The 26,274-nt window shown below is 46.6% G+C and overlaps 1 protein-coding gene across 7 annotated transcripts in view; it reads left to right on the top strand.

Annotated features, from left to right (window-relative positions):
• Positions 1 to 26,274, top strand: part of arid1ab (AT-rich interactive domain 1Ab) — an 85,929-nt gene that overhangs the window by 26,815 nt on the left and 32,840 nt on the right. For all 7 annotated transcript variants that reach the window (XM_080787882.1, XM_080787880.1, XM_080787878.1 and 4 more), the window contains exons 2-4: positions 5,887 to 6,120; positions 7,942 to 8,856; positions 9,558 to 9,674. In XM_080787882.1, coding sequence (XP_080644008.1) covers positions 5,887 to 6,120; positions 7,942 to 8,856; positions 9,558 to 9,674 — 1,266 coding nt within the window. The remainder of the gene's footprint in view (positions 1 to 5,886; positions 6,121 to 7,941; positions 8,857 to 9,557; positions 9,675 to 26,274) is intronic.

Here is a 26,274-nt window from a genome sequence, read left to right as displayed (position 1 = left end):
TTTGGGGCATGTTAGGGAACACACTTGTTGCCAGAAGGTTGGCGGTTTAATCGTGTGTGTGTGTGGGGGTGGGTGGGCGTGTGGAGAACAATATATCCGTACACAATATGTTCAGATGGGGGTCCACAGGCTAATATTAATTTGGGCCTTTTTGACATGGAAAAAGTGTGAGAATCACTGATTTAGAAGAGGGGATGGTTTGTCTTGTCAGGGTTAAGTCAGGTAGAGGGGTGGGGGTGTGGGGATTGGTGGGTTGCAGATGGGGGTTAAAAGTGCATCAGAGGTCACCGGAGAACGCCTACTGGGGCCTGTTAGCTCTTCCCCCTGTGGCACACTCCCTAATGACCCCAGGGAGTATGGTTGTCCCCTCCACGCACACACAAACACACACACGCAGGCACTCGCGCGCACGCACGCGTGCACACACACGAGCACTCTGTCCACCAACCTGGATAAGCTCAGGAGAGTGTGAGGCTGCAGGAAAAACCCGGAGTGGAATTAACTTGGCTGGTGTTGACCGACCGACACCCCCCGCCCACCCAAGTCCCTTGCCCCCCCCCCAACACACACACACACACACACACACACACACACACACACACACACACACACACACACACACACACACGTCTCTCTCCGTTGCAGGCCCATAGAGTGAGAAGTTGAACCATCCACCTATCTCAGTGGTGGAAAGTAGCTTTAGTACAATTTAGATTTTTACTTTACTTTAGTTATTTCCATTTTTTCAGTACATCTATATTCCACTTTGTCTCAAAGACAAATGTTATACTTTTTACTTCACTGCAAATATATTTGTGTTTTGTAAATGAATGCTCGACTGCACTAGCTCGAAACGAAGCAACTACCGGTACTTTAGAATTTCTGAGAAGTACGTTTTGGACATTTGAGGTTCCTCCTCAACAGAGACGATATACAAACACACAATACATGCATGGTATAAAACAGTGTAGCATTAACGGGTGTATTTACATATGAAGGAGGCGCTAATGAAGGATGGGAAATCACAACCGTGGAATGTTTAATTGTTTAATTTAACCAAGGGAATTGTTACCGATAGACTAATCGATGGACAATAAATTGTCAACACCCCTAATTTCTGTGGCGTGAGGCAGCTTAATGTTCATGTACACCCCCTGGACATGATGCTAGTAAATGGTAAATGGTGCATTTATATAGCGCCTTTATCCAAGGCGCTTTACATAGATTGTGCATTACATTCACCCATTCATACACCGATGGCAGCGGAAACCATGCAAGGCACCAACTAGCACATCGGGAGCAATTAGGGGTTCAGTGTCTTGCTCAAGGACACTTCGACAGTAACTCTGGGGGAGCCCGGGTTCGAACTGGCAACCTTGCGGTTCCCATCCAGGCACTCTACCCCTGAGCCACCGCCGCCAATGCTAGTATGTCATATGATCTACAAGTACATCCCCTGGACTTGAAACTAGTATGTCACAGGGACTTGGCCCATCCAGGCTAGACTTGGCCCTAATCCAACAAACCCTTGATGCCGAGTGTCAAGCAGGAAGGCATCGGGTCCCATTTGTATACTCTTTGGTATGACCCGGTCGGGGGATCAAACCTCGACCTCCCAATCTCATAACGGACATGTTAACTAGGGATGTCGGTAACGGATAGTTTCCCATCTGGTTGGCAGATAGCATTATCCGGTTAATTAACTTGGTTGTTGATTTATACAATATTCTTTACCCAAAATGTAATCTTATACTTATTGGTCGCGTTTCTGTTCTCCCTTTGAGCTTCTTCGGTAGTGTGTACTGTATTTATGAGCATTGTATGTCTGTCCTGTTTTTTGTTGTGTATTTTTTGTTACTAAAAAAATCTGCACGTACGTCGTACACAGAATTAACCTACCAATTCGCATGGTAGACATTTATGTATGCTCCCCAGTTCTATGTGAAATTAGAATCGGAATCTGAGATTAGAATCCGAGGTAAAAGGGTGTTAAGATTTCGGCTATCAAGGGGGAACCTTTTTACTGACGTCCCTGCCTGGTAGCCTACACACAGATAGCGCCTTGCTAAGGTAGCCAGTCTGGGGACTTTCCACCAGGCCAATAGATTTTATCCCAAGAGTAGAAAAAGTAGCGTTCCACTTCATTGATACGTTTCGACATGTTGTTACTCTCATCTTGCTGTCGCTGTTTTAGTTTGGACGTTCCCATTGTGCTCCTGTTGTGGAACAGCGGAATTTGCGGAAATGTTCTTTTTCTCATTCTATCTATTTGTTCTCTTGGATATAGAATACTCTCCTGCGCCTCCCTGAAGTGTGTTTAGAATAATGACATCTCCCCATAACCAAAAATCACCGTCGGGAAAACGCTGAACCTACATTTAGTATACAAATTAACCATGAAGCCGATGAGCATATTCAGATATTTTTTAACAAGCGGCTATCCAGTTAGCCGCTGACATCCCTAACGCTAACCACAAGGCCACGGAGTTTAACAGACAGTTTTTCTTTGTGGTATTGCTACTTTTACCTAAATAAAAGGTAACCGAGTACTTGGTCCACCACTGCCTCTCTCCACTCCTCTCCCATGGCTGTGCTGTCATTCATAGAGTGCCAAAACCTGGGCTTTGCTTTTATTAAAGCCCATACAGGAAGCACCAGAGCTTTCGTTTCTGGCCCGGGTTCAAACACCACGCACGCACACGCGCGCACGAGCGCACACACACACTGCTGCAGCTGGGCCACGTTACATTTTCGGCATGCTGCCCTCCTCTCCTCGCCGTCTCTCCAATGGCTATAAATAGACCCTGGTGGTTGTCTTCCTTAACCGAGGAATAGAGGTTTTTGATGGGGAGGGGAGGGGGATATGCACACACACACGCACGCACGCACACATGCACACATAGGTTCGTACAACTATACTTGTGAGGACATTGCAATTTTAGGACACCATTGAAAATTGAGAAAAATAGCTTAACAATGGTCAAAATTAAAGCAGTGAGAGCTTTTGGACATCGGCTATTCTTCACCAGCTCTACTAAACTAAAATAAATAAATCAGGCATAACCCCAACCCTTGGTTGAGGACCAGGGAAACGGTCCTCACAATTTTTCAAATTTTACGGGAAATTTGATCCTCACATATATAGTAAAAATATGCACGCACGCACGCACACACACGCACACACACGCACACACACACACACACACACACACACACACACACACACACACACACACACACACACACACACACATTAATAACCGTGGGAAGCATGCAGTGAAAGCATTGTGTTGCAGCCTGAGGTCATCAGAGCAGAGAGAGAGAGAGAGAGAGAGAGAGGTGTTCAAACTTCAAAGAGCCCAGGCAGTCAGCGCTGCTCTGCGGCCTTCGTTGCGGCCTGTGTCCCTGCCTCTCCTCCACGTGCACGCAAACGCTCTGAGCAGCTGATGCACCGCTTTAATGGGGCTGCAGGCAGGCAGGCAGATAGACAGACCGATGTTATGATGGACCGACCTTATGACCCATATATATGGCTTTGGATTGATCATTATTTCACCTTTTTGACGGCGATTATGCAACTGATATGTCCCGATTCTTAACCCCATACGCTGTTGAGTGGAGTCCCTCAGGGCTCTATACTAGTGTATTCTCTGTTTTCACTCTTCATTAAATATCTTTGCTGAAGATAGCCGATCTACAAGCTTATCGTCCGTCCGTCCGTCCGTCCTTCCTTCCTTCCTTCCATCCGTTACCAGCTAGTATCCGGCACCGTTGGCCCGATCCATGCCAAACTTTGCACACACACGATGAACCTCCCCTTCCATCCTTATTGGCTAAGATTGTCTTCAAAGCTCAAATGATTGGTCCGTTTCGATCAAAATGCCACAAATCACAAACGCAGTGTGCCATTTCCGTGAAATTAGGCAACGCATTTCTGGAAAACACATTGTTTGTTAGTTGCACAGATTTCATCCAAATCTCACGCAAATAGTACACATGATCTCTGTAGTCATGTGATCAAGACGAGTCTGTTGGATTTCTCAGATTCTACACTGATTGGCTAAGATTGCCTTCCAACGTTTTCAGGATGTCCTGCTCATCCAGAATTCTATCCTCAGAGATGCTATGAGTGATCTGGATCTGCATTTCCTCAACAAAATGAAGAAAAATTTGTTTATATTACTCCTAAACATTTTGCCACTTTTTCTAGTTGGATCATAAGTCTTTCAAATTGATTAGAATTGGTTTTGCACTTTTTGAGAACACATTCAACAGTTGGCAGTCGACGGTGGTCTAGGCCAAGATCCATGCATGCAAGGACACATACACACACACACACACACACACACACACACACACACTACGCTAGACTTTTATGACCTTGGCTCCAGCTGTCGACACACTCGACAGACTGCCGCTACCCCGTCACAAAGTATTTTCAAAAGCAAGTACATTAACTCGAGTACAAAAAAAAATCTGACGGGGCAAGCTTTCACTTGTAGACGAGTAAATGTTTGACACGGAGAGAGAGTATCTGATACTTTGACTCAAGTAAGTGGTGGGGGGTTGAGTACTCTCGTCTCTCTCCAGCCACTGCCAAGGCGGTAGCAGCCAGTCAGTCAGTCAGTCAGTCAGGGTCCACAGCCAAGGTCAGGCTACCCCCCTCCCCCCTCCCTCCCCCCCGTCGGCGTTCCCAGCTGTGTGGGGTGGGCCACGCTCCAGCCACCGCAGACACTTCCACTTCCTTAAGTTTATTTTCATAGGAACCCTCGCCGACGTCTCTGCCTGTAACAGTATCCACCCTACTGGCACAATGATCTCCTGGGCAGGGAGAACACGCTCCTGGCGGGATATACTGGAGCTCATTCATTCATTCCAGGCCAACATTTTTTTCCCTATATTTTTTTTTTTAGTGGGAAAGTGAGCAGTGAGGGAAGAAGTACTGTACTAAAATTATAATTTTTTACTTAAGTAAAAGTATTAATACCCTATTGTAGAAATAGTCTGTTTCTACCAAATACAAGTTTGGTGTTCCAAATGTACGCGAGTACCGGTAAATGTAAGTAAGTATTGGTATCAAAATGGCATTATAGTACCAAAAGTAGAATGTAATCACTGTGCAGGACGTCCCATTTCACACGTTTTCAAATGTGTAAAATGTATAAAAATAGCAGATCTACAGTCTCACAACGTGTTGTGAGACTGTACATCGACTATTTTCAAATGGCCGAAATCTATTATAGGGCTGAAGCGGTTAATGTGTGTTTTTGTAATAATATTCTAAATCTACAAAGTAACTCCTAACTAAAGTTTTAAATAACTGAGATGTTGTGATACTCCAGTAAAGAAAAAAACTCAATTGGTACAATACCCCCCCTCCCCCTCTCTTTCTCTCTCTGGTTTGTGTTCTATATTTACTCCCGATAATCTTGACTGTTTTCTTTGATGTTAATGCTTCTTTCACGACAGATGTGTTTTTCAAGTGGAATGTTATGATATGATATGAAAAACAAACAAACTGATATTTGGGAGCCACATTTGTGTACTCTTCCATCCTTCACAATCTCCATCATCTGCTTCAGATGACCTTTCCGTAGTTTTCGTCGCCATTTGAGTTTCTAATACATTATCCATTTTCATCCATTTGCGTTGCCAGTAATGTCAAGCGGAGTGACAAACTTTCCGGTATCTATCGGTCCTCTACCAACTCTTCCCATTGTTCCTTGTTTGGCGGCTCTATACCTTAACCCCTATTTCCTTGTGATGGCTTTCTTACCAGCTACTAATACTATCTTGACCAGATGCCTATCACCCCTTTGTGCATTTTCTTCAAATAATATAATAAACTCACCCCCCCCCCCCTCTCTCTCTCTCTCTCGTGCGCAGCCTACCAGCCCGATGGAGCAGGTAGGGAAGATGCGAAGCCAGCCGTACGGCCCCGGCCACCCGTACCCGCAGCAGCAGCCGCAGCAGCCGCCGCAACAGGGGCCTCCCCAGGGCCCCCAGCAGGGAGGAGCCTATCCGGGACAGGGCTACGGACCCCCGGGCCCTCAGAGATACCCCATGGGGATGCAAGGCCGGAGCCCCGGCAGCATGGCGGCCATGCAGTACGGACAGCAGGTTGGTGTTGGGTTGCGCCTCAATCTCCACACTTAATACGTACACTGTTGCACGTTACGCTGGCTTTAAAAAAAGTAATCCCTACGGTATCGGCATGTTTGTTTTATTTATTTTCCTTACTCGCCACTTTTGTCGCTGTGGAGCGGAAATCTTGTATCTCCTTACTTTGACTTTTTTCCCCCCTAGAATGCTCTACTTTATCATGAAAGTGTGGTGACGCAAAGGTCGCGAAAATAGGCCATCTAAAAGGTCGCAATGTGTGTTGCAATGTCACAAGTCGTGAGCCATTCACGCCTAAGACACACGCAAGAGACACTTGTGTCCTGTGGCTGTCATGCAACAAGGTTGTGTCATCAAACCACGTTACTCCCATTGGAAATGCATTGCGACTTGCGAGCTGTGCGACACACAGAAGACATAGGATACAAGTGTCTCTTGTTGTGTGTGTCTTATATGTGAATGAGGCCTTAAAGATCTGCTGGTTTCGTACATCTATAACCAATACAACTTATATTAACCCATTTTGGGCGGGAACCCCTTTTGGTGTTTTAACTAAGCATTATGTTATACTTTAGCTATTGAAAAATAGCAGATCTACAAGCTCATAGCGCGCCACCGAGCGGTGTGCTACGAGTTTGTAGGTGTGCTATTTTTGAGAAATCGTGAAAATGATGTGCAAATCTTTGAATATATATTATTTCACAGCGAACTGATACAGAAACAGGTATTTCAGGATTTAAGACATTTTTTAAATACCGACGTCTGGCCTAAATGGGTTAACAGCAGCTTGTGACTGATTCACAATTTCCCGAAAAGTAACCGATTTGGACATACAAGGTCTCCAGCCGCTGCAGCGACTTACAGCTGTGAATAAGGGCCATGAGCCTGTCCATCTTTAACCAGAGAGAAGCGCACGCACACACGCACGCACGCACGCACACCAACACAGTAGGGAAATCCCTTAGCGTGAAGCCTCCTTCTTCCAAGGCTACAGTACAGTTCAACTGCGGTCTCGTGTCTATTGTGTGCAGTGATTATCTCACACGGGCTGGCCTCGGTGTCTGACTCGATAACCGCCCCCACAGACATGGGAGTGGGTTATCCTTGCCCCCCTTTTGGCAGACGGATACAAAACAGCCACGTCATGTTGTTGTTTTTTTAAACGTGCGTGATTGGTTTTTTCCCCCTTTTGAATCCTTTGTGTAACCCACGTGCCCTCCGCACAACGTTGCGTGGTGGTGGTGGTGGTGGTGGTGGTGTGTGTGGTGTTTCTCCATTTCCTTCGTCTTCCATTGTATCCACACAAGGTCAACGCTTTCTCTCTTACTCTCTTACATGTGCACCGAAAGGCCTTTTGAAAAGCCTGAAGTTTAAAAAAGATATATATATATGTTCACTGCTGCAGTTTAAAGGCATGTTCTACTGAACGGCAGCCCTTGAATATGATTTCCCTATGCACAAGGACAGTCAAGTCACTATCGCCAGCAATACAAGGTAGAGATGTTATTATCCCAGCGTGTAGCATTGGCAAAACCCGTTCAATGCGTCTGTTTGGGGTCACGGTCATACACTGTGCTCAGATCGCTTCTGGATTGCATAAAATGAGGCTCCTTTTTGTTGATCAAGCGTAGAATACTAAATCTCTATTAGTCACGCATATTTTTCTCCCTTCATCTTCACCCGTGCATGTTCACCCACACAGCTGCAGATTGCATGTCTTGACGGCAGATTCAAAATGTTTGTTCTGTGATTTAACTTATTTTTGTTACAATTAGCTTTTCGTGCTTTTTGCTGCTGCTTACCACTCTTTTTTTTGTACAGATGTCTGCATACGGACAGCAGGGGCCGGGGTCATACAGTCAGCAGAGCCAGGCATACTACGGCCAGCACGGGCCTCCTTCGCACCCCGGCCAGCAGCCGCCCTACCCTGGCCAGCCGCAGGGCTCCGGCGGCAGCTCCGGAGCGCCCTACCCCCAGCAGGGACACCCCTCCTCGCAGCCTCCCGGCCAACACGGGCAGCCCCCTTACACGCAGTCCCAAGGCCCCTCCCACACGCCACCTCAGGGTCAGCCCCCATACAGCCAGTCCCCGCAGTCCCAACCCGGCCAGCCGCCTTACGGCGGTCCCCCTCAGCAGCAGCAAGGCCCCGGACCTCAAGGCCAGCCTGGCTACGCTCGGTCCCCCGGGCCAGGGCAGACGTCACAGCAACCCCCGCAACAACCACAGCAGAGTCCCCAACAACAACAACAACAACAAAACCAACAACCGCCGCAGGAGGGACGTCCCCCCTCACAGACCCAGCCACCTCAAGGTCATAGCCAAGGTCAACAGGGTCAGACCTCACCTTACTCACAAACGTCTCCGTTACAACAAGAACAGCAGCAGCAACGCCAACAACAACAACAAGAACAGCAGCAACAACAACAAGAACAGCAGCAACGGCAACAAGAACAGCTGCGGCAACAACAACAACAAGAACAGCAACAACAAGAACGGCAACAACAGCAACAACAAGAACAGCAACAGCAACGGCAACAACAGCAACAACAAGAACATCAACGACAACAAGAACATCAAAGACAACAAGAACATCAAAGACAACAAGAACATCAACGACAACAGCAACAGCAGCAGCAGCGGCAACAACAACAAGAACAGCAACAACAACAACAACAACAAGAGCAGCAGCGGCAACAGCAACAATCACCTTTCCAGAGGTTCCCCCCTCCTCCCCAGGTAACGCATAGCGCCGTCTATTTGGCCGAAGCGTACTCCTTGGCCAAATTAAATTGAGCCACGTCTTACGAGCACAGTGACTTGGTGAGCCATCGGGTGGTGCCCGGGCTAGAGTACCTGCCCACCACCTAGTGGTCTAGTCTAGGGGTTTGAATCCACCAGGGGTGCTTCCGGTTCGATCTACATGCGGTGCATGCGTTCACATTTTTTTATTTAACTACATTGCAAAAGAAGTAGCATTACTTTTGACAGTGCAGAAACATAATTGCCTGCCTTGATGAGAATCAACGACCATCATCACCTGGGCACAGTCGCAGACACACACAGCTCCCCTCTACAGTGCTCTACTACTGAAAGTGACTAATTTCTCTACAAAAGCACTTGAACATGATGGAATATGACTAAAGCTCACATTTCACATCACACACCATAATTCACTAGCCCCCCTAAAAATAAAAAATAAAAAAATAAACAAGCTTTCCATGTCTTTCCAAGCAGGCCCCATCTCAGTTCCGTGCATACAGTGTGATGTGATGCCTCTTGGGACTATGACTGTTGGCATTGTTTCTTTATTGTCAATGTACTGTGTGATCCGTTTGTTTGTATATGTTTTCTGTATCCTGCTGATTGCTGTGCACAAGACAAATTTCCGAAAGGACAAATAAAGTATCTATCTATCTATCTTCTCCCGTGCTGTCCAGGAACTCTCGCAGGACTCCTTCAGCTCACAGTCCAGCGCTCCGCCCTCCAACCAGCCCATGGCTTCCAACAAGAGCAGCCAGGAGGACGGCATGCAGGGCCGGCCGTCAAGTCTCCCGGTAAGTCTCCCGGTGAGCCTCAACCCCGCTCGCCCCTCGCCTACACACCCACACCTACACACCCACAAGTCTAGGGGGAATTCCGACGTATCGGCAACATCAGAGAGGTACTGCTATGGATAAGAAACATACAACACAAATAAATGGACTTAGACTCTAGACTTCTGCACTCGGTCTGACTAGGTTAACATACATATCATTGCTGTCGGGCAGAAGCCTTACCTACATATTATACATTTATTTTAACCCATTCTGACCGGGCACCCATTTTGGTGTTAGCATCATGTTATGCTTTAGCTATTGAAAAATAGCAGATCTACAAGCTCATATCGCGCCACCGAGTGGCGCGATACGAGCTTGTAGGTCTGCTATTTTTGAAAAATTCGAAGAACGACTGACATTTTTAGAATCTGATCTCAGGTCAGAATGGGTTCATCAGACCAGTGTGTGTCCAGTGGAAACCTGGTATGAATCTGATCTCAGGTCAGAATGGGTTAATGTATTTTTGTAAATGAACGCCCTACTTGATCATACTACAGCGTCACACTACAGCATCAAAAGTAGCAGATCCACAAGCTCAAAATGTGCCGTTATCCCATTCTGACCTGAGATCAGATTCATACGAGGTTTCCACTGGACACACACTGGTCTGATGAACCCATTCTGACCTGAGATCAGATTCTAAAAATGTCTGTCGTTCTTCGAATTTTTCAAAAATAGCAGACCTACAAGCTCGTATCGCGCCACTCGGTGGCGCGATATGAGCTTGTAGATCTGCTATTTTTCAATAGGTAAAGCATAACATGATGCTAACACCAAAATGGGTGCCCGGTCAGAATGGGTTATACTAGTGATCGTAGATCATACATCAAATTGGCCTGAGGTGCAGGTGCATTGGTCCGAGGTGCAGAAATACATAATGTTATTACGCTCCAAACGAGAGTTTAGCATCATGTGGTGAGTCCGAGCGCAACACAGACGGGTATTGTGGTATATGTCTTGTGCTTGTAGCTCAGCGTTAACCTGAAGCACGAGCTCGGGATGGTCCACAAGAGTGCGCACAATGTATTTGTCAATTTCCAGGTCTTGAATAAACTGGGGAATCATACGCAAACTATACGAGTATGGAGCCAGTGTTCTTGTATGCACATGAGGGAATGTGTTTTGTTAGTTAACAGTAGCAGACATACAAGTTAGTTCACATCGCGTCACTTTGTGTAGTGCTGCCAACTACTGATTTAGAAGGCATTTGTAGAATCAGCCTCAGGTCTTGTGCTCAGAAAACCTGTGTCCCACAGTCAAATACTGGTATGCTTTTGCTTTGGATTTCCATTCTCTGAGAGAGACACACACACACACAGACACACACACACACACACACACACACACACACACACACACCTCTGCTGTGAGCTCAGCTGAGCTGACCTTGATTGTTGACATGGTGATCAGCTGGGACTCTAACATTACACCTCCCTACCTTCACTTCAAGACCCCCCTCTCTCTCTCATTATGTTGACACACAGGCCTCATTGGAAGCTTGAATGAGTCAGGTGTCTCAATGTTGACCCTGTTATTTGACGACAGTGGATAGAGGGGGGTGCGGTTTGTGTGTGTGTGTGTGTGTGTGTGTGTGTGGACGTGGGGTAAAAGTGGGACGCTGGTGGTTCCATGCTGTGTGAGAGCTAAAAGGTGAATCCTCTCTTCTCCTCATCCAGGTATCTTGGCTGCCACAGTGCCGTTGCCATGGCAGTGTTTATAGGTCAGGCTGTGCAGCTAACCTCATTCCACACCTCGGGGAAGGAGAGCGCGAAATGAGATCATTAATGGGGGGGGGGGGGGAGGGAGGGAGGGAGGGAGGGAGGGAGAGAGAGAGAGAGAGACTTCCAATAGTGTGAATGAGTGGGAGAGTACAGGGAGTGTGAGAGAGAGAGAGGGATGACAAAAGAGGTAGAGATGTCTGTGCCAGTGGGGGATGCCCTCTGGATGTGTTGCCCTTATTTATTTATTTCTTGTTTATTTATCCCCCTGATTGGCTCTGCCTTTGGCGCTGTCCGAACTATATATATATATATATATATATATATATATATATATATAATACAATACAGACTATTTTCTGTTCTTGGGGATTCCCCATCAGTGGCGTGCGATTGGCCATGAATGTCTATGGTCTGTGTGAGCAGAATGCAGATCCCCCCCCCCTCCTCTGCTTCCCCCGTGGAGTGCACATGACACGGTGTGTGTGCAGATTAGAACCCGCCAACTGTAACCACGCTTTCCCATGCGCATGCACACACACACACACACACACACACACACACACACACACACACACACACACACACACACACACACACAGTCACACACACACACACACGCGCACACAGCCCCTGGCAGCCTCGCTCAGTGTTGTGTTGTGTTATAGCCAGCATGTCTTTGGCAGCATCTGCTGAGCTGAATGTCCTACAGGTGTTGTTATTATTATGGTTAGGTTTTATGATTGATGGTTTTATTGACCGCTAATGCATCTACACGACCGCATCGCAAAAAACAATTAAACATTGCCACGTCTTTCTTAAAAATGTCCTAGATGTGAATTCTCCATAATTGGTAATATTTGCGTGTACAAAGACTTCATAATGAATGTTCTGAAAATAGACGGGACAGATGTTTTCGTTGCATTTTTCATACTACAAAGTCTTCCATACTTAATAATTTAATTAATAATATGACATATTGGTGTAGGCTCCGCTGCATAATTGCAGATTGCGATGTCATCAAAAAAGTCTCATAATGGCTGATGTATATTTGCAAACGCCCTATAGATCCGCTATAACTTTGAAAATGTTCGTCAAAGACGACAACTTCAGGACATTTCATGTGTGATTATTTTTGTTGCTTCTAGTTGTAACTATAATAACCCGGCCTTGAATCCAGGCCCCGCTAGGTGACAGACAGACAGAGCGGCTCCGTTGGTAACTAAGCACATATACATGGAAGTGCATCCCAGCCAGGCAGCCAGCCCCTCGCCTAACAGCACAGATTGGTCCGTTGGAGCCAGGTGCTGAGAGAAAGCCAAGACGTCTGTTCTGTTGGTGTTATGTGTGGGAATAACGGACATCTCTTCCACTGTTGGAGGAGAACAGGTAGGAGAGCAACAGTCAGTCTGTATAGGTGAGAGAGAGAGAGAGAGAGAGAGAGAGAGGGGGGAGGAAGAAAGAAAATAACAGCCAAGCGAGAGTTGAACTAGCTGAGCAGGTTGAACTGGTTCCTGGTTTGTTTTCACCAGGCTCCGGGACACGCACGCACGCGTGCACACACAGAGACTTGAGAAACGGCTCAAAGCTAGGCAGCACTCAGCCTGTTCTGCGCTCAACAGTCATGGAGGTACACAAGAATAATTACTTTGAATATGCTGTTTCCCCTTCTTTTTCTGAATGGAATAACGTCAGTCACCGCCATTAATTTCCTCCAGAGAGCAAAGGTTGTCTTTTAACCACATGGAACCCATCGTGCCTTTTCTGGAGGCCAAAATAGCAGATCTAGAAGGTCACATTGTGTCGTCTTTGCACTGTGAGCTTGTAGAGTGGCTGTTTTTGTAAAGATGTTTAGGATTGAGGGGAAAAAGGAGGGGGGGCTGATTCTTATCCTAACCCTATCCTACACCAGTCAACAAAGTATACCATTGCTGTCGGGCAGAAACCTTGTACCTCCATATTTTACAATGGGTTAATAACCAAGTCATGTATGTATCCATTATACTCCGGTTGCTAGGGACGCTTGCTATGGCCTTGCCTGCACTGCTTCTGCGCAACCAACTCCATTAGCTTCTGCATTAGCCGTTTTCTAGGACAAAGATTGGCCAGCTAGCATTGATGCTATTACTTAAGCGTCCAAAATGGAATCCAAAACCGGACTCTCGTCATAGTGGAATTGCTTCTCATCACGTGGCACCCAAGCGCGGAGGAACATGGTGTCGGGACCGCGCAGAGCAAACCTCAACAGTCGAGATGAAATCGGTAGTTTTTTTTGTACTTTTCATGCTGGTAGTTTGAAACCGAACGCACTACAAGCATGTGCGCGCACACACAATTACAGAGCTCACTCAGTGAAAGGCTGCCGCTGACATCACAGGCACCCCCCCCCCCCCCCACCCTTCTGTTCTGTTTCTTCCGCTCATGAACACAGACGACAGGCTTGACAGACATGTGAGTCGCACACCTACACAGCAGCAGCTGCCAAAATAAGATGTGTTCCTGACTGTGAATGAGGCGGATTGGCACTGATTTATTTACTGATTTATTTATTTATTTTTGCGAAGCGACAAGGATGGATGGCTTAAAGCAGTAGTTCTCAAACTGCTACTAGGACCCCCACATTAATGTATATTTATATTTGGCTGCGGACCATCTGAAAATGTTATGTGCCAGGGAACCCCAGAAGAGAAGTTACAGTTTATGTAAAAAGAAAGTGGTTACAATTATTGTGAAATGAATGCCCACCAATGCCTTAACGGAATTGTTCATCCCAAAATAAGAATTTCCTATTAATTAGAATAAGAATAAGCTTTGTCGTCAAGTGGGTGAAATTATGTTTAGTACAAGCTCCATTATAGTTTTCAGGAAAGTGTAAGAATAGAGATAACAAGTGAGGAAAACATAAATAAACTTACTCGAGTCGTGACGCACAAATGGGTCTCCACCCACTGTTTGGGAAATCGTGTTATACATTACCACTCTATATATTTATAGGCAGTATACATATGTGTCTGCGACTCGGCGGTGGCTCAGGACTAGAGTGACCGGATGGGAACCGCGAGGTTCCCAGTTCGAACCCGGGCTCCCCCAGAGTTATATTAGTGTCGAAGTGGCCTTGAGCAAGACACTGAACCCCTAAGTAGCCCTTCACTAAGTCCCTCCCCAACCCATCCTTGTCCAATAGGCACGTTAGCAGCGAAGAAAGCTTGACCTGGATAGCAACCGCTGCTAAACTATTTGGATTGGCATTGGACAATCACTTTTTAAGGTGGGATTTAGTGAAGGGCTAATTGCTCCCGATGTGCAGGTTGGTGCCTTGCATGTGTCCTCCGGCATCGGCGTGTGAATGGGTTAATGTAATGCACAATCTCTGTAAAGCGCCTTGGATAAAGGCGCTATATAAATGCACCATTTATACGTTTTATTTTTTATTTTTGTGCTATTCTTTTTGGTAAAGGGGACAGCGCAGTATAGTCCCATCTCCTCCAGCGGGGCTCTAAAACGTGCCGGCCGTCCTTATACTCTACGGTCATTTTAAAGAGGGCTGTGATTGTCACGCCGTCACAGAGCCTTTTCATATTCCCTGGAAGTGACACTTCCTCTCCATGTCAGTCTCTTGTGGGAGCGGGGGAATGGATATGTAGACCCCCCCTTCCCACCCCACCTCCCTCACCCTACTTTCTCTCTCTCTCTCTCTCTCTCTCTCTCTCTCTCTCTCTTTCTTTAAATCTCCTCTTTGCACCTCACCAGAATCTTTTGTAGCTCCTTTCTCCCTTGTAGGGGCTAATCCTCACTCCTAGACCGCCCACTGGCTTTCCCCCCCCCTTTTTTTGTGGTGGTCCCGTGCGCCGCTAAGGATTGTAGGATCCCTAAGTACCCCCACCTCCCCCTGCCCCTCTGATGTAGAGGGACCTGTCTCAGTGCTGTGGACTTGGGAGGAAGGTCACATGTTGGTCATACACACTCACTCACTCACTCATTTGGTTTTCCTTTGCCCCTTCTCCTCAACTCTCTTTCCCCCCTCTCTTCTCTTTACCTCCTCTCCTCCCCCTATCCTCTATCCCCCTCTATGGGTGTGTGTGTGTGTGGGGGGGGGGTCATCTGGAATGGTTTAATTCAGAAGAACGCTCTTCTTCTTGAGCAGAAAACGTCTGTCTCGTGCTGCCGCGTTGCACGTTTGGTTGTTGTGCATTTGTCGCCGTTCGCATTTCCGCGTTTTGTATGTGTCGGTGCAGGCGACTTGAGCCCCCCCTCCCCCTGTGCATTCACACACACACACACACACACACACACACACACACACACACACACACACACACACACACACACACACACACACACACACACACACACACAGACACAGACACTGAGACAGACGCACATGCACACAGGCCCTTTTTCAGCCTTATTTCTTATTACTACTGGCACGGCCAAACGAGACCACACGCATCTCTCCCCACACCCCCCCACCGAAACAGACCCACCCCGTGACCTTCCAATCTCGTGTGCCAAGACTGATGGCTGACTGACTGACTGACTGACTGACTGACTGACTGACTGACTGAAAGGGGGCCGTGGGTTCCTCCGGAACATGGCACTTTTAAAACCCTTCTCAAAGTGAGCTCCAGGGGACCACCAGGGGTCCCAAAATACACTGTTACACTGAGAGGGTACAACATTGAACCAAAGGGTCGTCATTTGGTTCCATTTTGAGTTAAATAAACACTGAGGGTTCTATAATATAGATTGACGTTACAGAGATATAAAATGGTCTCAAATTGGGGGTCTGTGGCCTAATGCATATCAAACTGGAGGTCCTTGACATTCAAAAGGTTGAGAATCGCTCTATCAAACGCCCCAACCAACCAACCGACCAATCAACCAACCAAACAACCAACCAACTAACTTACTAACCAACCTACCAACTAACTAACCGACCAACCGACCAAGCAAGCCAGCAGTAAGCCCAGCCCAGCTCTCCTCTGCAGCTACAGCTTGTTTTTGCGACATAGCTGTGGAGCAATCTGCCTCGCTAGGCCGGCCCACTTTTTCTCTCCAACCCGGCCCCACCCCCACCCTGAAGCCTCTCACTATTACACAGTATTCTCTCTCTCTCTCTCTCTCTCTCTCCCTTTTCTCCCCCTTTCGTTTTTTCACCCTCACTTCTTTTTGGTTTTTGCTTCTCTCTCTCCCTCCTTCCCCCCCCCCCCTCTCTCTCTCTCTCTCTCTCTCTCTCTCTCTCTCTCTCTCTCTCTCTCTCCTTTTTCTATTTGTATTTTCATTTTCTCCTTCCTTCCTTCTCCTCTAGCCTGCCTGCTTTCCTTGTCGTCGTCTCCCCCCCCCCCCCCCCCCCTCCCTCTCTCTTCTGTGTAAATCAGCTTTCGTAACGCTGTGGCGCTCAGCCTTGTTTTGCGAGTCTCTCACTCTCTCTCTCTGCCTGCCTGCGTTATGCGCTCATTCAGAGTCCAGGGCCGGTTTCCTGTTGCTATTCTGGGGCCCTTTGGCTTCCTGTGCAAGTGCGTGTCTTATTCAGATTCCAGGGTGCCTCTTCTCTCGGCTCTCTCTTTCGCTCTCATTCTCTCCCTCCCTCCCTCTGCTTTGCTCTCTATCTCTCTCACACACACACACACACACACACACACACACACACACACACACACTCTCTCTCCGTCTCTGCTTCTCTCCGCCTCACCCCACCTCTCTTCTTTCTCCTCTATGTGATTTTTAATTAATATACTTGAGAAAATTCAATCTGCTGACAAAGTGTGGCGTTTTGCACTTGGTTCAGTGGATTGTTTTGTTTTTTTGTAGAACCCGAGCCCTGTTTTGTGCGTGACTGTATGTGTGTGTTTTTATTTTTTTCCCCTTTTTCTGTAGCTCTTGTGAACACACACACACACACGCTCACTCACTCCCTGGTCTCTCACTCCGGCTCACACTCGCTCGCTCGCCCCTCCCCGCTCTCTCTTCTCTCTCTTCATTTGTGCTGGGCTGAGCTAGTTTTGCAGCACAAAGACAGTGGCTGACTGCAGCACTGCTGAACACACACACACACACACACACCCTCAGCTCTGTGTTACACTGTTACTGTACAACCAGTACACTTTACAGTACACACCACTCGCTAACTACCTCTGTGTTATCAGTAGCGTCATTATTATCAGCGTGATTATTAAGAGACATTTCAAATCTGTGTCGGCCGCATGAGGCACTCATTTAGCACCCTCTAGGTGTGTGTGTGTGTGTGTGTGTGTGTGTGTGTGTGTGTGTGTGTGTGCGTGTGTGTGTGTGAGAGCCAAATGGACAATTTTACTGCTCCATCCTCACATGAGAATGAAATGGTTTTATGGTTAAATGTTTAGTTTTTTTACTTTACAATGAGGAAAATGCTCAGGTCGGTGTTTGAATTATACGAGGTTATACCTGATTTATGCATTGAACATATCTCATAATTCAAGCTTGTAGAGCTACTATCTTTGTCTATAGGGTTAAAAATGGCACACAATTGTCATATATTTTTTTTAAATATAAAATTGCTCTCAAGTGTCGATGTCCTCATGTGTATACAAATACAAGTGTGTGATGCGTGTGAGAGCGATTTAGTGACACTAGGAGGGGAGGGGCGTTGCTCTGGAGAGCAGGCAGGCTGGCTCCGGAGCTTTCTCTCCACCCACCCAGGCAGCCAGCCCCCTCAGCCAGCCCTGTGTATCCCAGCACCCCTCACCTCGGGCTGGGCAGCTGCCTGCCTCACTTGGGCATCTGTGCGTCCGCCCTGGGACTCCCGCTACTATTGTGATCCGTACAAAAGACCACCCCCCCCTGCACACACACCAACGCCCGATTATTCACTGCAATCAGGAGGACCCCCTCAACACACACACACACACACACACACACACACACACACACTACTCCTTCCCCTCTGCCCATCTATCCATGCCTCTCTATACTCTGCAGAAGGCAATCTGTGTGGATCTAATGCAGAGTGTGTGTGTATCCATGTGCGTGTGCGTGCGCATGGGATGTTTCTGCTCCTACAGAGAAACTCAATTAGGCAAATGGGGGGACGGTTCTTTTTAGAAAAAGGAATTCGCTCTTATTGATCAGGATTCGTCATCTGCCTTTTAAATGGTCTTCCTCTTTTTTAACAGCAATGAAGTGTGTAAATATATACATTTGTGTAAATGGCAGCTGAACAATATTGATCGGGGGGGGGATGCTGTTTCACTCTTTTCCTTCTGCTACTTTGTCCGTTTATATATTTTTATTGGCTCTCCCATGTGGCGCTTGGTGATAAAGTAAAAGTCTAATGACAGTCTCCTGGGAGGGAGGGAGAGGCAGCCTGTTGAGGGAACACATTTTGTTGCTACTGCAGCCGGGGATGCACTTCACACAGACATGCACTATACAGTTGTTCCCCCATACTGCCACGCTGCTTTGATAGAGCCGGGGCCTGGCAAATATTCTCCTTGAATAATCAAAGCGTGTTTTTGTCATTTTTTTTCAACAAATCGTCACTTATGGGTTTTCTTTGGTACGTTGTCGTTTCGGTTGTGTGCAGTTTTGTGCGGAAATAGCAGCTCTAGTAACCCTTTAGATTGTTTTTGAAATGTGGTTACACATTTATGAAACCTCACCTGTGACATGCCCCAAACATATAGCATAAATTATTAATACATTTTCGTGATTTTTCTTTTCTTCAATATTACTACATTGATTAGTTAGATCAAACTGTTGCACCTCTACATATAGCGTCCAAAGCTGCATCATGGTTTATATTAGATTGCATGCAATTGAAACATTGAATTGAAATTGATTTCAGCTGCATGCAATGTTTTGTGGTGATGTTTTTTTTCCAAGTGAGTGGAGTTACTCTTAACCCATTCTGACTGGGAACCCATTTTGGTGTCGGCATCATGTTATGCTTTAGCTATTGAAAAATAGCAGATCTACAAGCTCATAGCGCGCCACCGAGTGGCGCGCTACGAGCTTGTAGGTCTGCTATTTTTGAAAAATCGAAGAACGACTGACATTTTTATAAATCTGATCTCAGGTCAGAATGGGTTCATCAGACCAGTGTGTGTCCTGTGGAAACCTCGTATGAATCTGATCTCAGGTCAGAATGGGTTAAATGCTGCCTATGGTTCTCAACGTGGGCTCTGCGGACCCCCCAGGGGTAATTGAGGGGGTTCCAGGTGGTCCCCAGCTAAATGATTGATATTTAGGAACCCAATGGAATCCAATGGTCTCATGTCACTCTTGAGTGTGTACACATGGAACCAAGTGGACCGTTATGACTCCGTAGCTCTGAGAGTGTACACAGGGAACCAAATCTTTTGTATACTCACAGAGTTACGTTATGGCATGCAGGTGATATTGCATTATAGATTGGATCATGTGGAATGGGGGGTGTCTGTGGCTGTGCCATAATGCATATCCTTGAAATGAACTAAACTGGTTGAGAACCACCCCACACTATTTTGCGTTGAGGGGTCCACCATGCTTTCGGTGCTGGGTTGAGGGGTCCACCATGCTTTCGGTGCTGGGTTGAGGGGTCCACCATGCTTTCGGTGCTGGGTTGAGGGGTCCACCATGCTTTCGGTGCTGGGTTGAGGGGTCCACCATGCTTTCGGTGCTGGGTTGAGGGGTCCACCATGCTTTCGGTGCTGGGTTGAGGGGGTCCACCATGCTTTCGGTGCTGCGTTGAGGGGTCCACCATGCTTTCGGTGCTGGGTTGAGGGGGTCCACACAGCAACGTTCCTCCCCAGTCATATGGGTAGTGTGTGTGAGAGCCTGTAATGGCTGCTGTGCTGTGTGTGAGGCAGGGGCCTGCCTCTCCTTTCTCCTCCACTGTGGGATGGTAGTGCCCCCTCATGGTTGAGCACAGCCCTGCAAACCCAGAGAGTCTGCTGGGGAGTCTGGAGCTTGCCTGGAGACTCTTTTCGGGGGGGCCCACCACCCCTAATGTACCTATGATCCCCTATAACCTTAACCATAACTTTACAGAAACTATGCAACGATCCTCAAAACCACGCCCCCATCCCAAGCAAGCCACCCTGAAAAGAGGCACTCTCATTGCCAAGCCCCCCCCCCCCCCCCCCACTACCCCTGGATATAGCCTTGGATGGGCGGACTATACCCCCCACCCTCTTGTGCGCCAGCTGCCCTCTGTCGCCTGCCGGCCCCTCCGGCCGCACGCCTTGTTCCTGCTGTCTGTCATGCTGTCATCCAATGGTAATGTGGGATTGAGTGCAGGAAGGCGGAGCCGTGTGGCCAGACTGATTGAAAATAAGGGGGGGGGGGGGGGGGGGGGTCACTGGTCACAGAAATGGACCCTCAATTTGGACCGTTACAGGGTATGTAATGTATCAAATATATCTGGTTCCATGTGTACACTGTCACACTGACATAAACACTATCAAATTGGTAGGGTTGCTCTGACCTTACTCATGCACTCAGTACTTGGCAAATGTTGTCTAGTGTCTACCAAAACATTCAATTTACAGTTACAGTTATCCTTACAGTTGAGTTGAGTTCTTGTACTTGTAATCAAAAAGAAATAAATGGTATCGGATCATCCCAACAAATTGGGGGTTCATCATCCGTGGCCTGATGCCTGTCAAGCTGGAGGGGTCCTTGAAATGAAACCCCCAGGTTGAGCACGGTTGGGAATAGATAATACACTTAAAGGCAAAGATAAGGCAGACTCAGCAATGCATCACATGCTGATGGAGGTGGGTGTGGGGTTTGAGGTGGGATGTAAAACCTCTGTGGGAAGTGCAAAGGGAAGGAAATTCACTTGATCTTCAAGCATAAAAGAGAGCACAGATGACTTTTCCCATGACCCGTGCCTCTTTTATTTTTTTTCGTTTCAAGCTCTGCTCGAACCAGAGCTCAGGGCTTTAAGGTGTTGCAGCGTGTCGTGTCGCCTCCGCTCACCGCCTGCCGTCGTAAACACAAACACACTGGTTGGAGACGATGAAGAAGAATGCCACACCGCCGCATATAAGCGCAAACAACCCCACCAACCAATGACCGGGGCATTTTTCAAGGGTTTTCCGCTGTCTAGTAATTGTTCTCAGTGAAAGGTTGTGTGCGTGCGCGTGTCCACGCACGTGTGTCCTGTTTGTGGGTGTGTGTGTGTGTGTGTGTGTGTGTGTGTGTGTGTGTGTTTCCCCGGAGGCTTTTAGTGTGTAATTAAAGTGGTGGCAGCATGCGCGGGGGGAGGAGGGGGGGTCTTTTGGTTCTGCGCACAGTGCTTCCTGTAACAATGACGTGCTTGCTCTTTGTAGTAGCTGACTGCGCTGTGACCCCAACCAGGCACACACACAGGAGACCAGAGAGAACGCACTGAATGAGAGAGAGAGAGAGAGAGAGATAGTAAGTATGGGTGGGGTGGAGGGATGGTGGGAGGGAAGGAGAGAGGGTGTCTGCTCTAATGTGTTGAGCCACGTGGAGCACCGGTAACCATGGCAGCCCCCAAGACGCGGCAGGTTTTCTTTTTTTCCCCCTTTTTTTTTCTTTCTTTTTTTTTAATGCCGTCACCCCCCCCCCCCCCCCCCCCATACCTCCACCCGCCCCCCCCTTCCCTCCCCTCCCCCGCGGCTGTCACCTCAACCGGAGAGAGGAGGATGAGAGAGCATGTGTGTGCAAGTATGCATGTCTGTGTGCAGCCACACTGAGCTTTGTATATTGTGTTTAGAGCGTGTGCGCGCGTGTCCGTGTGTGCGCGCGCGTGCAAGGCCTGAGAACAGGAAGCCTGCCAGGCGGTGTGGGTGAGAGCCTATAAGGCTGAGAGAGAGAGAGAGAGAGAGAGAGAGACACACACACGTTTTAATTACTCTACTAGTGAGGACATCCAACATTTTAGTGCGGGATTGAAAGCTAAGTTTTTTAAGTGTGTGTAACTCTGAACCCAGCAACCCCCTATAATATATTATAACATGACATCTTAACCTTTACATTATTGTTATTGTAAAGTCTAACTTCACAAATCCCATTTCAAACCATAAAACATACATTTCTCCTGTTGAGGAGCAGGAAAATTGTCCTCCCAAACGTCTTAATTCTCCAATATATGCTAAACTGTGGGGACATTCGGTCCTCACAAGTGTAGTAATGCACACGTGCACACGCACACACACACACACACACACACACAGAGTGGGTCAGGGAGAGTGTGTGACTGCGCGTTGAACCCATGCACCCTCCGCACGCTGCCAGAGGTCCATATCGCGTTACACACACACACACACACACACAGCTTGGCCGCGAGAGAGAGGGTCACATACATACATTCCAGATAGGTTTTTTATCTCGGAGGGGCGATAAGGGCAAATGCTGGCCGCTTGCTGCCCGCCTGCCACCTCCGTCCCCCTCTCCGTTTCCTCGTGGAAGGAAGGAAGGAAGGAAGGAAGGGGGGCGGGCTGGGGGGTGGGATCGTTCTCTGGACTGCCCGCCTGCCCGTCCGTCCATCCGGCTCGCTTACTGGCTTGGCAGACTAATGGCCCTGGCCGGCTTGATTGATTCAGTGAAGTAATCTGCAAATGGAATACATTAAGAGGAGAGGAGATGACTCAGACGGAACACACACACACACGCACACGCGCATGCATGCACAAGATCACCCACAGAACATTACAGCCCCCCCGACCGATGTGTATCTGTCTGGCCGATAGTGAAGCTCTTGTTATTTGTGACTTCATTTTTTTCCTTCTCGTTATCGGCGGTTATGCGAGCCGATGTGTCCTGGTTTTTAACCACTTTTGTGGTGTCCCTCAGAGGCTCTATCCCACAGTCTCCCTAACAGTGGGTCGGAACCCATTCGTGGGTAACGGACCAATTGTCATGGGTCGAAAATATTTAAAATATATTTTTTAAACAAACAAATCTAAGAAATTCCATGAAAAATAAACAAATAAATAAAATGTTAGACTAATGACTGCCGGACACTTGGTATGTCGGAACAAATGCCCGCATCCCGTAAAACTAACACAACAGAAGACCAATAAATAAAATGAACCCACCTACCCACACCTCCCAATGGGACCAACAATGTCACGAAAGGCAGGGCCAAACACTACGCATACCTGTGCAACGTTCTGTTATGGGGGTCTCAAGTTTTTAAAAGCCACTGTTCTTGGACTTCTCCTTCATTTATAGTGGAATAAAGTTGGGATTATGAAGGAAAAATCCCCTCATCGCTGCAAATCTGAGCCAAATAATCTCATCCTTTTTTCCTCTGTTAAATTATAGTTAAATTCAGATTCTTGCAAGCTACAGACTCTGAAGTTCCATGTAATAGGAAGTGCTGGTGACCACAAAATGGCCACCTTATAGAGAAACGTGCTATGCCCACACACACACACACACACACATGCAGTCTCTCGCTCACTGCCTGCACAACATAAACAGGCCTCGCTGTCACACACACACACACACACACACACACACACACACACACACACACACACACACACACACACACACACTTGTCTAACTATCGACGTTACACAAATTATTATTTTAATAATATTGACTCTAAAGCCTGACTTATACTGGGTTGCAAAACGGAAAGAGACAATCTATGAGCTCAAAAGATTGCAACACTAAACCCTAAACCTAGCCTCCAAATGTCTAATCCTAACCCCAAACTCGACCTCAAACGATACGTATCACGATATGAGGTTCACGATACGATTTTTCCACAATATTTTATATATTTTCCAGACAAATGACAAAATAATCTTTTTTTCATGATTTATCTCCCCCCCCCAAGCTTTTTTCACAATTTTTATTTAACTACATTGCAAAAGTAGCATTACTTTTCATGTAAAATTACTTTTCTGTGCAACAACTGTAAACATGCTTTCTTGACTTAGAACCTAGCTTCGAGTTAACCTGTAAAAAAAGCTTTCTTTGATGGCATCTTAGGATAGATGTAGACCTATTTGACAGTGCAAAAACATAATTGCCTTCCTTGATGTATTAATGAGCATCAACGACCATCACCTGGGCACAGTCAGCCTTCTACTACTTTAAGTGACTGCATGGAGTCCGTCTCATTTCTCTCCAAAAGCACTTTAATATGATGGAATATGATTAAAGCTCACATTTTATATCACACACACCATCATTTACTAGCCAAAAAATATTAAATTGATTAATATCGTCGGGATTCACGACGATAATCGCCGCGATTAATATCGATATTTATCAATATATGATATATCGTTACATGCCTAATTTATATATATATAGTAGCACACCATAATAATTCCGTCTCTACCCCTCTCTGATCATCATCCTCTGTCATTTGCCTTCTGTGATAACTGGAGTAAGTTTAATAGCAAGAGCTACACCACCTCTCTCTCTCTCTCTCTCTCTCTCTCTCTCTCAGCAGTGTGAGTGTGCAGTCAGCAGAACTGGCTTCAGCTCGCTGGTGCTGTGCAGTATTGAGCTGGGAAAAAATCAATGACTGCAGAGTGGGAGTAGGCAGGAGTGTGTGTGTGTGTACTTGTGAGGGCCAAAATGTCCCCACAAGTATATAGTACAATTTGAGAAACAGACATTTTCCTACTTCCTTGAGAAATTGTTGTTAAAATGTTATTTATTTAGATATCGGTAAACGATTCGGTTTGGGGGTTAGGGTTAGAATCAGACACTTAGACGTTAGGGTTGTATTTATGCCTGATTTACAGGGGTGTAACTATACATTTTAAGTATAAATCAGTGATTTATTTATACTTTGTTCCTTGCCGGCGTCCATTCACCGGAGAATAGCCGACGTACAAGCTTGTAGATTGGCTACTTTTCAGCTATCTTCAGCGCTGTCCTTTAAAATGTTAATGTCCTAGCAGGTATAGTAAAAAGTGTGTGTGTGTGTGTGTGTCACGCGCACGTGGAACCTCTGCCTATCCAGGCTGAGGGGGCTTGTCAGATATTTACAGAATTTTAAGAGCTCCTGTTCTTTGCAAACGCTGCTGCACACTAATGGAGCAGTACTGTACCGCCCTGCTGCCTTTTAAGCTTTTATTTCCTTCGTGATAATAATGCAAAGATGCTGAAGGGGCCAGCTAATTCATCCGAAAAAAACTATATTTAGAGCCGTTAACCGATGTAATCTTGATCAGGTTAGTTGAAGAATCGATAAGCTTTCTTTCTTTCTCTTTTTTTTTCTTTTTTAATCATCACTGACAGGTGGAAACCTCATATGTAAGCCTGTCACAGTAATGACACAAGTAAGACGCGCAAACGCGGGAAGCGAACGCAGCTCGTACATATTTGGGGTTTTAAAGTTAAGTTTTTAAGATTTTTTTTGAGTGTGTGTATGTGACTATGTGTGCGTGTGTTTTAAAAAAAAAAGTTTTTAAACGTTTAAAAAAAAAATGTTACGTTTTTTTTAAGTTACGTTTTTGTGTGTGTTTTGTGTGTGATACAGCTGCGCCCTCTGGTGGCGGGCAGGTGGTGTTACAACGTGACAGACAGACAGACACACAGACATGTTCTGCTAGGTCTCATAGTTAGTGCTCATTGCGTTCGCAATCACTGCGTTCGCAATAATCGTCTAATCACAATTCTTTTGCATAATCTTCCATATTGGCTATTTCCATCATTCATATAACGTTTTTATATTATCTAAGTTATTTGTCGTATCTGCCCATTTTGTTTACGAAGCCTAAAAGCCAAACAGAAATCAAAATTTGTTCCAGTGCTCCAATGCCAAAAACACAACTCAATCGTTAATCGCAATTATTTGTGTGACAATGAATTGTCTAGGAAAATGTGTAATTGTGACAGCCCTGCTCATTTTGTCAAACTGTTTTAAAATGAATGCAAAC

Source organism: Protomyctophum bolini (genome assembly GCF_963924005.1).
Source record: "Protomyctophum bolini genome assembly, chromosome: 17".
Taxonomy (NCBI): domain Eukaryota; kingdom Metazoa; phylum Chordata; class Actinopteri; order Myctophiformes; family Myctophidae; genus Protomyctophum; species Protomyctophum bolini.
Note: the sequence above shows the minus strand (reverse complement) of the source record. Positions and strands in the feature narration are given on the sequence as shown.